Source organism: Phoca vitulina, unplaced genomic scaffold (assembly GCF_004348235.1).
Source record: "Phoca vitulina isolate PV1807 unplaced genomic scaffold, GSC_HSeal_1.0 scaffold22, whole genome shotgun sequence".
Taxonomy (NCBI): Eukaryota; Metazoa; Chordata; class Mammalia; order Carnivora; family Phocidae; genus Phoca; species Phoca vitulina.
The window spans coordinates 37,423,133-37,436,844 of NW_022589725.1; the positions used below are offsets into that span (position 1 = coordinate 37,423,133).

General features: G+C 37.2%; 1 protein-coding gene across 1 annotated transcript in view; it reads right to left on the bottom strand.

Moving 5' to 3' along the window:
• The window catches only part of AFF3 (AF4/FMR2 family member 3), a 523,317-nt gene that overhangs the window by 168,713 nt on the left and 340,892 nt on the right, over positions 1-13,712 (bottom strand). Inside the window, exon 10 of the mRNA XM_032420156.1 lies at positions 2,535-2,586. Coding sequence (XP_032276047.1) covers positions 2,535-2,586 — 52 coding nt within the window. The remainder of the gene's footprint in view (positions 1-2,534; positions 2,587-13,712) is intronic.

Genomic DNA, 13,712 nt, shown 5'->3' on the forward strand with positions numbered 1-13,712 from the left:
ATTAGGGTAGGCCCTAATCCAATATAACTGGCATTTTTATAAAAAGGGGAAATTTGGACACAGACACACCCAGAGGGAAGATTATGTGAAGAAACACAGGGAGAATATGGCCATCTGTAAAACAGAGAACAAGGCGTGGAACAACAGATCCTTCCTTCACAGAAGAAACCAATCCTACTGACTGATCTTAGACTTCTAGCCTGCAGAACTGTGAGACAGTAAGTTTCTGTTGTTTAAAGAACCCAGTCTGTGGTACTTTGTTATGGCAGCCCTAGCAAACTATTATACTTACCACTTAACAAATAATATGATCAGTTTTTCTACTTGATTCTGACTCAAGTCTTTGCTTTGACTCCTAAGTTCTACTCACCCCTCAGTTTGGAAAATGGGTAGAGTAGCAAAATATTTGATTTGTGTCCTAATTTTTTCACTTAAGTTGAATGACTTTTCTGATCCTTAGATTCCTTGTATATAAAATAAGGATATTGTCCCTACCCTACTTGTCTACCTAAATAAAGCTTGAAGAGATACTGTGAAGAGCATATAAAATGCTACACAAATCTCAGGCATCCTGAGTCCTTGCTCTTTGTTCATAATATGCTCTTTCTCTTGCCTAATTACAATAGAACCACCGTTAGAGGGCTCAATTTCAGAATCTCCACTTTTTAAAAAATATTTATCTATTTATTTGAGAGAGAGAGAGAGAGAGAGAGCAGGGGGGAGAGGGGCAGAGGGAGAGGGAGAGAGAGTTCCAAGCTGACTCTGTGCTGAGCGTGGAGCACGACCCCAAGATCATGACCCAAGCCAAAACCAAGATTCGGATGCTTAACTGACTGTGCCACCCAGGTGGCCCCAGAATTCTCCACTTTTAAAAGAGAAATCCTTTCAATCTAAGACTTTATCTCACTATTTCTAGTTCAAGAGGCAGGATGTGAGGCAGATGATGAATGTGGGATGATGCTTCAAGCTTTTAACATTCTGACATCTCCAGAGGGTTTAAAAGTAATTCCTCAAACAGTATATTTATTTTTATAAGAGACTAACATATGGAAACCAATTCTTTTAGAGAAAAGGCTTTTTAGAAATGCTTAAGAGAAGAAGAACTAATGGTACATTAAACTGCATTAACAAAATTGGGATGTGTATTGAATGCAATTTTAAAATTTGTAAAATTAAATGTGGAATGTTAGCAGTTTTTCAACATAGTTTATATGTTCTGTTTTTAAAATGATTTTGTTAATGAGAATTTGAAAAATTGTTGTTTCTACAATAATTAGCACCTTTATAAAATTATTTATAAAAATATAATTTATTCCCAAAGAGCTTACATTCTAATTGCATTGATTCTTATCCAGTTGCAAATGTAACTCAAAAGAACCAAATTTTTAAATGATTCTACCCTTTTCACTTCTCCAGAATGCCTCCAGATGGCATTAAAACCCTTTTCCCATTATATTTTGTAGCACAAAAATCTAAAAATTAGTGCTATTTTAACCACTTAAGACTAGTCACATTCATTATATCACCAGAAATCATGACAGTAGGACTATTTAGAACTCTTAGGGCAATATCTTAAGAAAGACAAACATATAATTATATCCTTTATGAAATACATAGTCCTCCTATGGAAGCCAAAGGATCTTTCTAGACTGAGAAACAGATCTTGGACAAAGTAAGACATTCAATAATATCATATCACAAAGTGTGATTTCTAATGAATAGCATTTTAGATGCTGAGTAATATGAGCACTGGCCTACACATAGATAAATTCACAAAGCTGTCTTATAATAAGAAAATATATCTCACCCCTCAGAGTGATAAAAATAAAGATTCTTAAGGAACCAACCTGATACTGATTCCTGTGAAGTGAAAGTAATTTGTTAACTTGTGAATTATTTAATTTAAACTTTGGTGGAAAAATTTGGTAACAAATTAATCATTAAAAACCCATTTGGATTCTTTGAGTAGTGAGAAGAAAAAGACAAAATATGGAGTGAGGAACACATGCTTCCTAAGTGCTTTTTCTTATGTTTTTAAAACTGCATTTGTTAATTCAAAAAAGTAACAAATTCTTGGGATTCCAGAGATATTTATAATCGTATTTTTCACATAATTCCGAGGTGAGGTTGTAGATGGCAGACTTTTAAAAATGACATTGGTATCGCACAGGTATGCAGGACAGAATATCTCTCAGTATGTGTGAAAAGTCCTATAATTATTTATGGCAGTGCCGAAAGCCTCCAACAAAATTCTAAAGGGTTTGCCTCCTTTCTCCCTGACAATACACACCCTGAAATATTATTACATTTCTATTTTATAAGAAGGTGTATTTGCATTTTTAAGATTACTCTTACTGTGATAAAGCATAAGAAAGACCTCAAATTGCATCTGCACCCAAAAGCATTTAAAAAGACATCATCATGAGAAAGAGAACCACAGGTTTCCTTCCATTATTATGATTACCCTTACAAGATACTTGCAGTGTTTCATATTACAGGCATATTATCTGGAAAGAAACAGGAAAGCGACTTACGAGGTATTCGATGTGCCATTGTCTGGACTCTCTGGCTCAGCATCACCTTTCTCTTAAAAACGAAGCGGAAAAAAAAAAACCCAACATGTGAGCGTTATGGTCTTTAAGATTTAAGAGAGATTAAATATATTTCCATGCTCCTATTAAAAATCTTTCAAAATGTGCAGCAGGAGGCTTTTAAAACATCTTTTTATTGTCTGAGAACCGGATTTGCAAGTAATTTCTTCTCTGTGTTACAACTGCCCAGGCACGGATCTGTGAGTAGGTACTAAGGAGCTGTTTGCAAACAACCAGAGGTTCAGAGTGGAGACCTTGCCAAAAGATGAGTATCTTGCAGATGGAAGCTGTTTCCTTCCATTTCGTTTTACAGAAAATTTAAGGAAGTAAACTCCGTTAGCATTCTACAGGCAAGGCATTTTGAACTTTGCTCCCTTCTGCTAACACAAGCCAACCCGGGACAGGCTGCATAAGAACTTGGAGGAGAGAGTTTTACAGAACACTAAGGTTGCACCGCAGCTTACAAGATCCCCCAAATTTCTACCCTACTGAGAGCCCTGGCAGCACCTTTTGGGAACCCTGCTTTAATGCAGAAAAAGATGTAAACCAGAAATCCTTCCAGACCATCTGAAAGTCTAGCTACAGAAATGTCTCTGCGGTCTGCGGTCATTGAAGACTTAATGGGTTTTAATTAAGGGAGCCTGGAACTAGTTCCCTTTTTATAGTTTTTAAAGGGCAAATTCTTCTAACAATACACATAATGTAATTCTTAGAACCCTGACCACTGAGGGTTTGAGCCATGCATCCTCATTTTGTAAGGTGCTTCTTTTTATTTCCTTGAGGCTAGGGGATGGAAGGAGAAGGGTCAAGACAGCAAGTGTGAGTCCGCTATGGTTATGATGGTTGTGTGGTGCTAAGAGTTGAGTAAACCCTAGAGAAGGTTGTGGGTTGTAAGAAATGGGCCTGATGGTAGCAACTTGCTTTGCTTTGTTCTTTCAAGTCAGGCCTGAGCATCTCGTAGAACCTCAGGCCTATGGCACTGTACGAGCCCCCTCTGACATTAGCTTTGTGGTCCCCTAGTCTCAGGAATGATCCCCTAAAGTATGTGATGAACCCATCCCAAAGATATCATCCAAACTGAACTCCAGAGGAAACTTTACAATTTCTCCTCTTTTTCTTTTAGGAAATTAAGCAGTTGTGAGGAAAAGAAGGCACAGCTACTTATGTAGTTCACACATCTATCTCAGATATAACTCAGTGTTAATATGTCTACACAGTGCCAGAAAAACCACGAGGGATAGTCACGTTGTTAAAAAGCCACAAAATTGATTTAAGAGCCTTGATCACAAACACTGATGAGATGAAGCCCCAGTACAGATGAAACTATACTGAAATAAAAGTAGAGGCAGCAAATCCACAAACTTGCTTTAAAGCTCATACTTTTATGCTCTATTTTTGTCTTCCAGGCCAGTCCGTGGTACACTTATGTAGGAGACATGTAAGGCCTCATCAGCTGGCTTTAGTGCTGGAAAATAACCTAATTTAGTACTTTCCAGAATCATTTTTGCGCTAAGTAACCACAATTGCTGCCAGAATCCCCAAATAAGAGCTGTAACACCTGCATTATGTAAGACAAACCTAAATGGAGGTTTAATTTCTCAACCATATTGATATTTTTTTTCCTTGAATTTGGAACAATTGGTTACTTTCCCAAGTCTATAGCCACCGGTAATAACCCCACATACAACCATAATCAAGAATGTAAAACAGCAAGTTCCGTAGCAGTAGGCAATGATAAACAGTTCTAAACAACTTCTGTCAAAGACACAGGAAATCAATAATATAAACAGAGACAATTATTTGGATGTCTGAATAAGTATGTTTTACCTTGACCAACAATGCTGCCAAGTAACCTGTAGGATGAGGGCACAGGCCTTACTGCACATGGGCTCTGGGGGCTGTAGGAACTGTGGGCTGGATCAGCGCAGGGAAAAAGCTACAGCTGATTACCTCTGCTCTTAGCAGCACTTATGTTGTGACAACAGGGAAAACAGAATAGGAGGGGCACAATGGGGCCAAACAGGGCATTTACAGACGGCCTGAGAGTGAGTCTTCTCAGCAACTTCACTGCTGATAATGAATTAACCTTTCTGGGGAAAAGTAAGCTCAGAACGGAGACAGGGATTAAAGCTGTGCCTGTCATTCAGAAAGAATAAAACACAAAATTCTCCCCAACATCTTGAAATTTTAGGTGATGCAATTTCTGAAGTTCACTTGAAATGTTCAAGTGCATCAGCCATTAAGAACCATAGTCTCTTTATCAGGACCCAAGGGGAAATAATAAATGTATACTAGAAAATTCCCAACAAAAAAATTCTTAGTTGGGTGCTCAGGAGATGTTTTCCTGCAGCCAACAAAGAAGACTGTGTTGGGTCACCCTGGTTTTTTCAGCTGTTTTCATGATAGATACCACACTGGTCTCTTTGGAGGAAACCTGCATTGATCATTAAGAAACTGGACATAAAAGAATGGCTCAGGAGCAGTGTGGTCATTTTGCATGTGGAAATATAATTACAGAGAGGAAGAGGGCAAAAAAATGAGCCACAGGATATATATACATCTCCACACACACGTAAATGCATAGGTACGTATATATGTATACTACATGCGTACTTTCTTTTTTTTTTTAATTTTTTTATTGTTATGTTAATCCCCATACATTACATCATTAGTTTTAGATATAGTGTTCCATGATTCATTGTTTGTGCATAACACCCAGTGCTCCATGCAGAACGTGCCCTCCTCAATACCCATCACCAGGCTAACCCATCCTCCCACCCCCCTCCCCTCTAGAACCCTCAGTTTGTTTTTCAGAGTCCATCGTCTCTCATGGCTCTTCTCCCCCTCCGATTTCCCCCCCTTCATTCTTCCCCTCCTGCTACATTCTTCTTCTTTTTTTCTTTCTTAACATATATTGCATTATTTGTTTCAGAGGTACAGATCTGAGATTCAACAGTCTTGCACAATTCACAGCGCTTGACGCTCCATATTTGTCTCCTTGAGCCTTCCACCGTACCTAACATATACTCCACGCTCAGTATGTCTTCTGTCTCATGACCTGTCAGGAATACAGAAACCCCGCTACAGTGGGAGAAGAGGAGAAAGGGGCACTCACCACTGAGATGAATATACCATTTGAGGTATGAAACAGCTTGATGGCCCTGATAGGCCACTTAAAAAAATTACAGTAGCTACATTTTTAATCCAATCAATGCACTGAGGACTTATGCATTGGGCACTCTAGTAAGCATAAAGATAAATAATACCTAATTCATGCCCTTTAAACACGTAACATGACTGCACTGCTGGAGTAGGCACTCTCCATCAACAGGGCTATGAGGTGGTCTAAAGACCGTTGAAAAGGGACAAAATACACCTGCGTTAGGCTCTATTCTGCTGCAGAGGAAAGTTTTGCTAAACTAGGACTTTTCTTTTTTTTTTTAATATTTATTTATTTATTTATTTATTTTTATTTATATTATGTTCAATTAGCCAGCATATAGTACATCATTAGTTTTTGATGTAGTGTTCAACGATTCACTTTCTTTATAACAAAAGTAACCCATGTTCACGGTAATGACTTGGCTTGCTTTTGTTTTTAGTTCTGTTAGCCCTTCAACCACTATGCTAAGCGATATATTTGTTTCTAGATATATCAACTTTGGACACTGTGTATTGATTTCTGATATAAAAGGCGAGAGATAAGGTACTTAAGATACTACCACCGCTGCTTACAATTCTTACTAGCTCTATTATTACTTTTAATGCCTCTAGTGGGTATTTAGAACTTTAAGTTTAACCTTCTATTTCTTGATTAATCAACTGCTGACAGTATCTTTTCCTTTATACTATGTGAAATGAGGAAATTCACTCATTTATTCTTCTCTCCCTGCACTGCACACAACTCTGCACAGCTATACCTTTCCTTCTACATAGCCAAAATTTAAGATATTTATATTCTGTTCAGTTATTATTATATTCTATTCAGTAATTTATATTCTGTTCAGTAATGAGTCACCCTCATTAACATTAATTTAATTAATAATTTAATTTTTGGAATTGCCTGTAGGCCCATTAGAAAAATTACAAACCAACAATTGGATTTATAATATTATAATGATTAAATATTAGTCACTAAAGAACAAAGTAGTAAGACTGGATATGTACAGAAGGGAACATCACTAACTCTGAAGGCAAGTGTTCCTGGCATTTAGGTCAAATGTATTTCCGTTCTTATACTTCATCATGCCACATGTTAATCTGTCTCAATGAAAGGCTATGCTTTTCCTAAAAAAATGTTGAACAGAGAGGCACGTGGGTGGCTCATTTGGTTAAACATCTGCCTTTAGCTCAGGTCATGACCCCAGGGTCCTGGGACGGAGCCCTCCATTGGGCTCCCTGCTCAGTGGGGAGTCTGCTTTTCCCTCTCTCTCTGCCCCTCCCCCCTACTTGTGCTCTCTCTTGAGCTCTCTCAAATAAATAAATAAATAACGTCTTTAAAAAATGTTAAACAGAGTATGCATTTAAGGTACATAAAATGTATATGTCTATGAAAGTGTATATACAGGTTTAAAAAGTTAAAATTAGTTAACTGTGAAAACACCTTCCAGGCCAGGAAATGGGTATTGCCAAGAAATAACCTAGAAACCTCCTGGGCTTACATCCTCTTTCTGCCCTCCCCTCCAGCTATCTAGAAATGGAATTTTGTGTTAATCATTCCTTTTCTTTTTTGATGGTTTTTCCCACCCAAGTATTTATTAGTAGATAAAAAATTCTAGTTTTTCCTGATTTTAAATTTTACATAAATGGAATCACACTGTATGCATTCTTCTGAGACTTACTTCTTTCATTCAATGTTATGGTTTTTAGCTTCAGCCATCACGATGTATTGTAGCATTGGTTCACTCATCCTCATTGTTATGCAGCATCTCCTTATAAAAATCTAACATGATTTTCTTATTCATTTGACTTTTGATGGACATTTATTTATTTTTCCAATATGAATGATGTCATTACAAAAATTCATGAACTTCCTGCCTTGTGCACATGTTAGGAGTTCTGGTACATGGGGCTTACATATTCTCGACTTTACTAGGGAATCCTAAACTGGTTTCCAAATTAACTTATGGTTAAACTTTAAAAGTTTTTTCCAGCTTAATAATGTAAAATGCAATTTCATTGTGGTGTTTGCATTTCTGAGTGCCAATTCTCTGTGACACTCCCTGTCAATTCTTTTTTTTTTAAGTTTTATTGTGTTCAGAATCTTTATTTTTATTTTTTATTTTATTTTTTTAAAGATCTTTTATTTTATTATTTATTTGATAGAGAGAGAGACAGTGAGAGAGGGAACACAAGCAGGGTGACTGGGAGAGGGAGAAGCAGGCTTCCTGCTGAGCCGGGAGCCCAATGTGGGGCTCAATCCCAGGACCATGGGATCATGACCTGAGCCAAAGGCAGACGCTCAATGACTGAGCCACCCAGGCGCCCCATCCCTGTCGATTCTTAAAAAAATATTTTTTTTGTAGTATTCTTTCTTTTTTTTTTTAATTCTTAGAAGCATTTTATTTTCTTGATACAAGTCTTCTGTCATATATATACATCACACACACACCCCAGGGAATAACTGCACCCAGTGTGAGTCTTTTTACTCTTTTTCTGGAATCTTTGGATGATTATAAGTTCTCAATATTAATGTACATGAATTGATCAACATTTTCCTTTATTATTTTGTTTTGTTTAAGAAACACATCAAAAGATGTTCTATATTATCTTTTGAAAGTGTATATTTTTTCTATTAACATTTAGGTCTTTAAAAAATACAAGGAATAAGGGCGCCTGAATGGCTTAGTCGGTTAAGCGTCCAACTCTAGATTTTGGCTCAGGTCATGATCTCAGGATTGTGAGATCGAGCCCTGTGTCAGGCTCCATGCTTAGTGGGGAGTCTGCTTGAGATTCTCTCTCCCTCTCCCTCTGCCCCTCCTCTCTCTAAAAATAAATAACTAAATAAATCTTAAAAAAATAAAAATATGAGGAATAGTTTTTGTATACACTATAGGGTAAGAGTTAATTTCATTTTTCTCCCTATCAATAACCAATTATTCTGGTACTATTTATTAAAAAGCCCATTCTTTCTCCATTGGTCTACATTATCAGCTCTGTAATAATCTAGTTTTCATACATCTGTGGGTCTGTTCCTGGGTCTTCTATTTCATTGCTCAATTTGTCTATTACTATCTTCATTACTTAGCTAGAAATATGTATTTATTTTTAATACTGATAAGACAAGGCTCCAACCTTGTTCTTCTTCAGGACTGTCTGAGCTACTCTTAGCCCTTTGTTCTATCAAATAAATGTGAGAATCAGCTTGTCAATTTCCACATATATAAAAGTGAAGTTATAAATTCGCTGTCTGCTGGATCCCACTGCCCCACTGCCACTGTTGAAAAGTCAACTGGAGGGGCGCCTGGGTGGCTCAGTCATTAAGCGTCTGTCTTCGGCTCAGGTCATGATCCCGGGGTCCTGGGATCGAGCCCTGCGTCGGGCACCCTGCTCGGCAGGAAGCCTGCTTCTCCCTCTCCCACTCCCCCTGCTTGTGTCCCCTCTCTCGCTGTGTCTCTCTCTGTCAAATAAATAAATAAAATCTTTAAAAAAATATATTGTTTAAAAAAAAAAGAAAGGTCAACTGGAAGTCTAATTGTTGCTTCTCTGAAGGTATTAAAGGTTATTTTAAGAATTTTTCCTATCTTTGTGATTTGCAGTTTAACTATAATATGTCTAGTGTGGACCTCTTTTTTTATTATCTTGCTTAGTGTTCATTGAGTTCCTTCAGTCTGTGGGGTAGTGTCTTTCAATTCTGGAAAATTCTCAGCCACTGTCTCCTTTAATATTTCCTCTGTTCCCTTATATCCTTCTGGAACTCTAGTTAAGTATATGTTAGACCTTCTCATTTTATCCCCCATGTTTCTTAACTTCCATTTTGTATTTGTCATTTCTCTAGGCTGTACCCTAGATAATCGCTTATGTCCAATTTCCCAATTCATTATTTTTTTCTTCAGTGAAGTCCAATCATCTGCTATTAAACCTGACCAAGGAAATCTTATTTCCTATTATTACTTTTTCATTTCTAGAGGTTCTGATTAGTACTTCTTCAAATATTCTTGTTCTTTACCACATTTTCAATCCTTTCCTTTTATTTCTGGAAATTAAAGTAAGCACTCTTGTTTTATATTTTGGGCTTGGTAATTCCACTTGATCTTAGCCAAAAGGCCAAGAAGCGATGGGCTTGGTAATTCCAATCTCTCAAGTCCTTGCAGGTCTAACTAATTCTCTGCTAATCTGTTTTTTATTGTTCTTGTTTATGGTCTCTTGTTTTCTTGTACGTGAGTGGTTTTCTCTTTAAGTATATTTACTTAAGCAATCTCATACCCAATGTGGGGCTCGAAATCATGATCCTAAGATCAAGAGCTGTACGCTCCACTGACTGAGCCAGCCAGGTGCCCCTATTTTTTTTAAGTTTAGTATATGAGTGGTTTTGATAGTGAGTTGCTCATTTCCCTTAGAATTCTATTTTTATTATTCTTTATTCTTTTCTGCTTCCCCCCCCCCTTTTTCTGGTATTCCTATTAGCTGGATTTTGACCTTTCCATCCTGATTGATTTTCCAAGTATCTTACCTTCCTGTCATATTTTCCATCTGTCTTTTGCTTTATATTCAGAAAAAAAATGTTTTCAACCTTGTATTCTAGATTCCAGGCTTCAGCTATTACTCATCATTTCTATTAAATTTTTAAATTGACCATACTTTAAATTCTCAAGTGCTCATTTATTCTGCAACTACTTCTTTTTCATGCCAATCTGTTCTCTTTATATTTAATACAAATAATTTCAGTTTTTTCTGAAGATTGTGATGACACTTGAAATTTTTTCTTCTGTTCCTTGAATTAATAGATTGATTCCCTTAGGGCCATTTCTTCTCTTTGGTGCTCTGTTACATATTCACATTTTTGAATGATAATGGGTTGATTAATGAAGGTAATTGGTGTGAATTTCCTGTATTAGTATATTGATTTCTTTTCCTAACATACCTTTGCCTTGTAGGGAAGGGCTGATTTAGAGCTCTCTGTAAGTGCACAGGGTACTGTGACTGGAAGACTTCATTTAGGGTTCAGGAGAAGAGAGGCCTCAAGGTAAGCTGGGAGCCCTGACCCTCCCCCTACACCCTGACAAAAGTAGGAAGTACTTTACCCTGAGTGTGTAGTGTTTTTACTTCCTTCTTGAGAAAACGTGACTCTTCTTCTACCACCCATATATGTCTATTTTTAAGTTCCGGTATCATCTCAGAATCTACTTTGCTTCTTTCTTAGTTATCAGCCCCCAACTAGGACTTCTAGTCAGCTGTTCATTTTCTTAGTAAATATTACTTTTTTTTTTTTTTTTTGTCTTTTGTTTTTTTCTTTTTGGGAGAAAAACCAGACTGAATGCTCTCTATGAGAACCAGTTAGGATGGGTGTGGAGGTAATCGGGAGGAGAATGGTCCAGGTGTTCCTGTCATTGCCCACAATCCATGCCTATCTATTCTTTCTTGGGGTTGAATGGAAATATGGAGCCTCTCTGGGGGCTCCCTAGGATAGTTCCCACAATCACTAGAACTTGTTCCTGTTTGTTTCACTATTTTCCTTTTTTTCTTTCTCTGGGTCATGATTTTCTCTGCCAGGATTATCAAACAGTACGGTCCTTTCTGCTTCTGTTTTCCAAAAACTCAATTGAATTTCTGGTTTGTTGATGGCATCCCTTCTTGTTCTCCGTGCTATTATGAATTTATTTCCATTACTATAACTTTTGGTTATTTAAATGCGGATCCTGAAGAATGGGGAAGAAGTGCTTATGTTTAGTCTTCCTCTTGAACAGGATGTGCTCATAACTTTTGAAAAACATAGACATACATCATCTATTTTAATATTTAAGTATCTTAAACTTAATAAACTTTTATAATATTAAATTAATCATTAATTCAACAAATTGACTAAAGCATCTATCTTTTAAGGATTTGGATTGAAAAGAATTTGTTTAATTTACACACTCTTTTCCCTTAGTTATGTACATAACATACTTTTTCTAATTTCAAAAAGAAAAAAGCACTGACCAAAAGTGATAGTCCGTCAATCCACACATACATTTTTGTGTGCTGTCTTTGAAGTTCAGTTTTTTCTATTTCCACATATTTGCTGGAGTCAGAATTCCAAACACATTCCAAACTGTAATGATTCCAAACCAAATACAAGAAACAGCATTGGAAGTGCCGGTGGCATCAGCTCTCCTGAAGTTTCAAATGTGCTTTAATCTATAGAAAAAGCTCAGATTTTTTAAATAGTGACATTACCTTTTCATAGACGTGCTTGGCTTTGGGGGAAACTTATTTAGAAAAAAAAAAATCCCCCTATCCCTAGAAAAGAGGAGGCCAATCACAAATTTCCATAGACAATGAAATGCCAGAGAGTGTACCACACAAGGCAGGTGCCACCTTACATTCTGTAGAGGATGCGGTCTGCTCTACATAATCTACATTGCAGTGTAAGCATGTGGATTTCTGACATGCCATAAAAATATGCTAGATGCATATAAAAATCACAGTATATAGTTCTTGGACAAGAATTCAAACTCACAGTGAAATGACAGAAGCAATCTTCTAGGGGTCAAAGTAATGGGATACAGTCTGTTGTCTTTGGGGTAGAGATTCCGGAATACAAATCCTGGCAGTCATTTTTTGTTTGACCATGTGACCTTGGGTTAGTTATTAAGCTCAAAATCTCATTTTCATCACGTGCAAAATGGGGATGGTAATGCCTGCTTTATATGCCTATGGTTAGGATTCAGTGAAATTCCATGTCAAGGCACTGGAACACAGAAGAGACTCAACAGCTATTTCCTTTGTTCTTTATGTCAAAAACTCTAAGCTCAAACAAGTACAATGAATGTACATCGATTATATTCTTCCTTTACCCTGAACTGTTTAAGTTCAAATAGAAAGAAATAGTGAGGAAAGTAATGGCAACTCTTCAGTATGTTCTAGTTTTCTAGTATATTCTTTAGTATGATCATAAGGCATATGATGCTGATACTGCACATCTCATGGACTTAATCAGGCATTTCTTTTAAGTCCTTTTCTTACCATTTATCATTTTCTTTAGATTTCCAGTCCCTTGGCCTTTCACCTCTTCACCAGTGCCTGTGCTCACAGCAAATCCCAAAAGAGGGTGGGATAATTAAGTGATATTGCGTATGCATCATGATGCCACCATCCCCTGACCCTGACCTTTCTCTAGCTGTGCATTAAAAGTCTGGGGCTTTCTAACGCATTTGTCTGGATGTCTCTTCTCCTGAAGTCTTCTGCCTCACAGATGCTCAGTGGGTGAGCCTCAGTTCCAAAGACACATTTACTAGCTCAGAGTGATTTTCATGTTCAAATGTAGCTTTGCAATTGGCAAGGGGTGCTCTCAGCTGACTGGCTGGTCATGAGACTAACAATGCCCAGTCTTGGTGAGTGTGCTTTCATGACATGAATGGGGTAGCATATGCATTTTTAATGCTCAAGAAGATATTAACACCAATTACTAGTGCCAAAGAAGAGAATTAAAACACTACTTCATGGAATGATAACATCCTCTCTTTGACGATGAAGCCCACATGTTTTATTAGATACTGGTTTCAGTAAGAAAGTTGCTTTCTAGACACTGCAGCCTATCTCTGGAAGAGGGCATGATTTCTTCATGGATTCTAAGGTCATTTATCTTGAGGTCTTCTGATTGGTTCTCTTGGACCACTTGTTTTCTTTCAATTTAGATAACTTCCTAGTTGCCTTTAAAGATTTTTTCCCCTCCACATAAATACTTTAATAAAGCAAAATGTTCCTTCCTCCCAGGACTGCTTTGAAATTCACCATTTTACGTTTTGGTCCTCCTTCCCTTTGAATAAAGCTAGAGGAGCACTCCAGAATCTTAACCATTTGGGCAGTACTTGAACAAATGGCCCTCTTTTTCCCCACCTGATTTTGTTTCTTAGTGAAATTCTTCTCAACCTACAGTCTATTGCATGCTTCTTCCCCTCCTCAACCCCTCTATCTTCC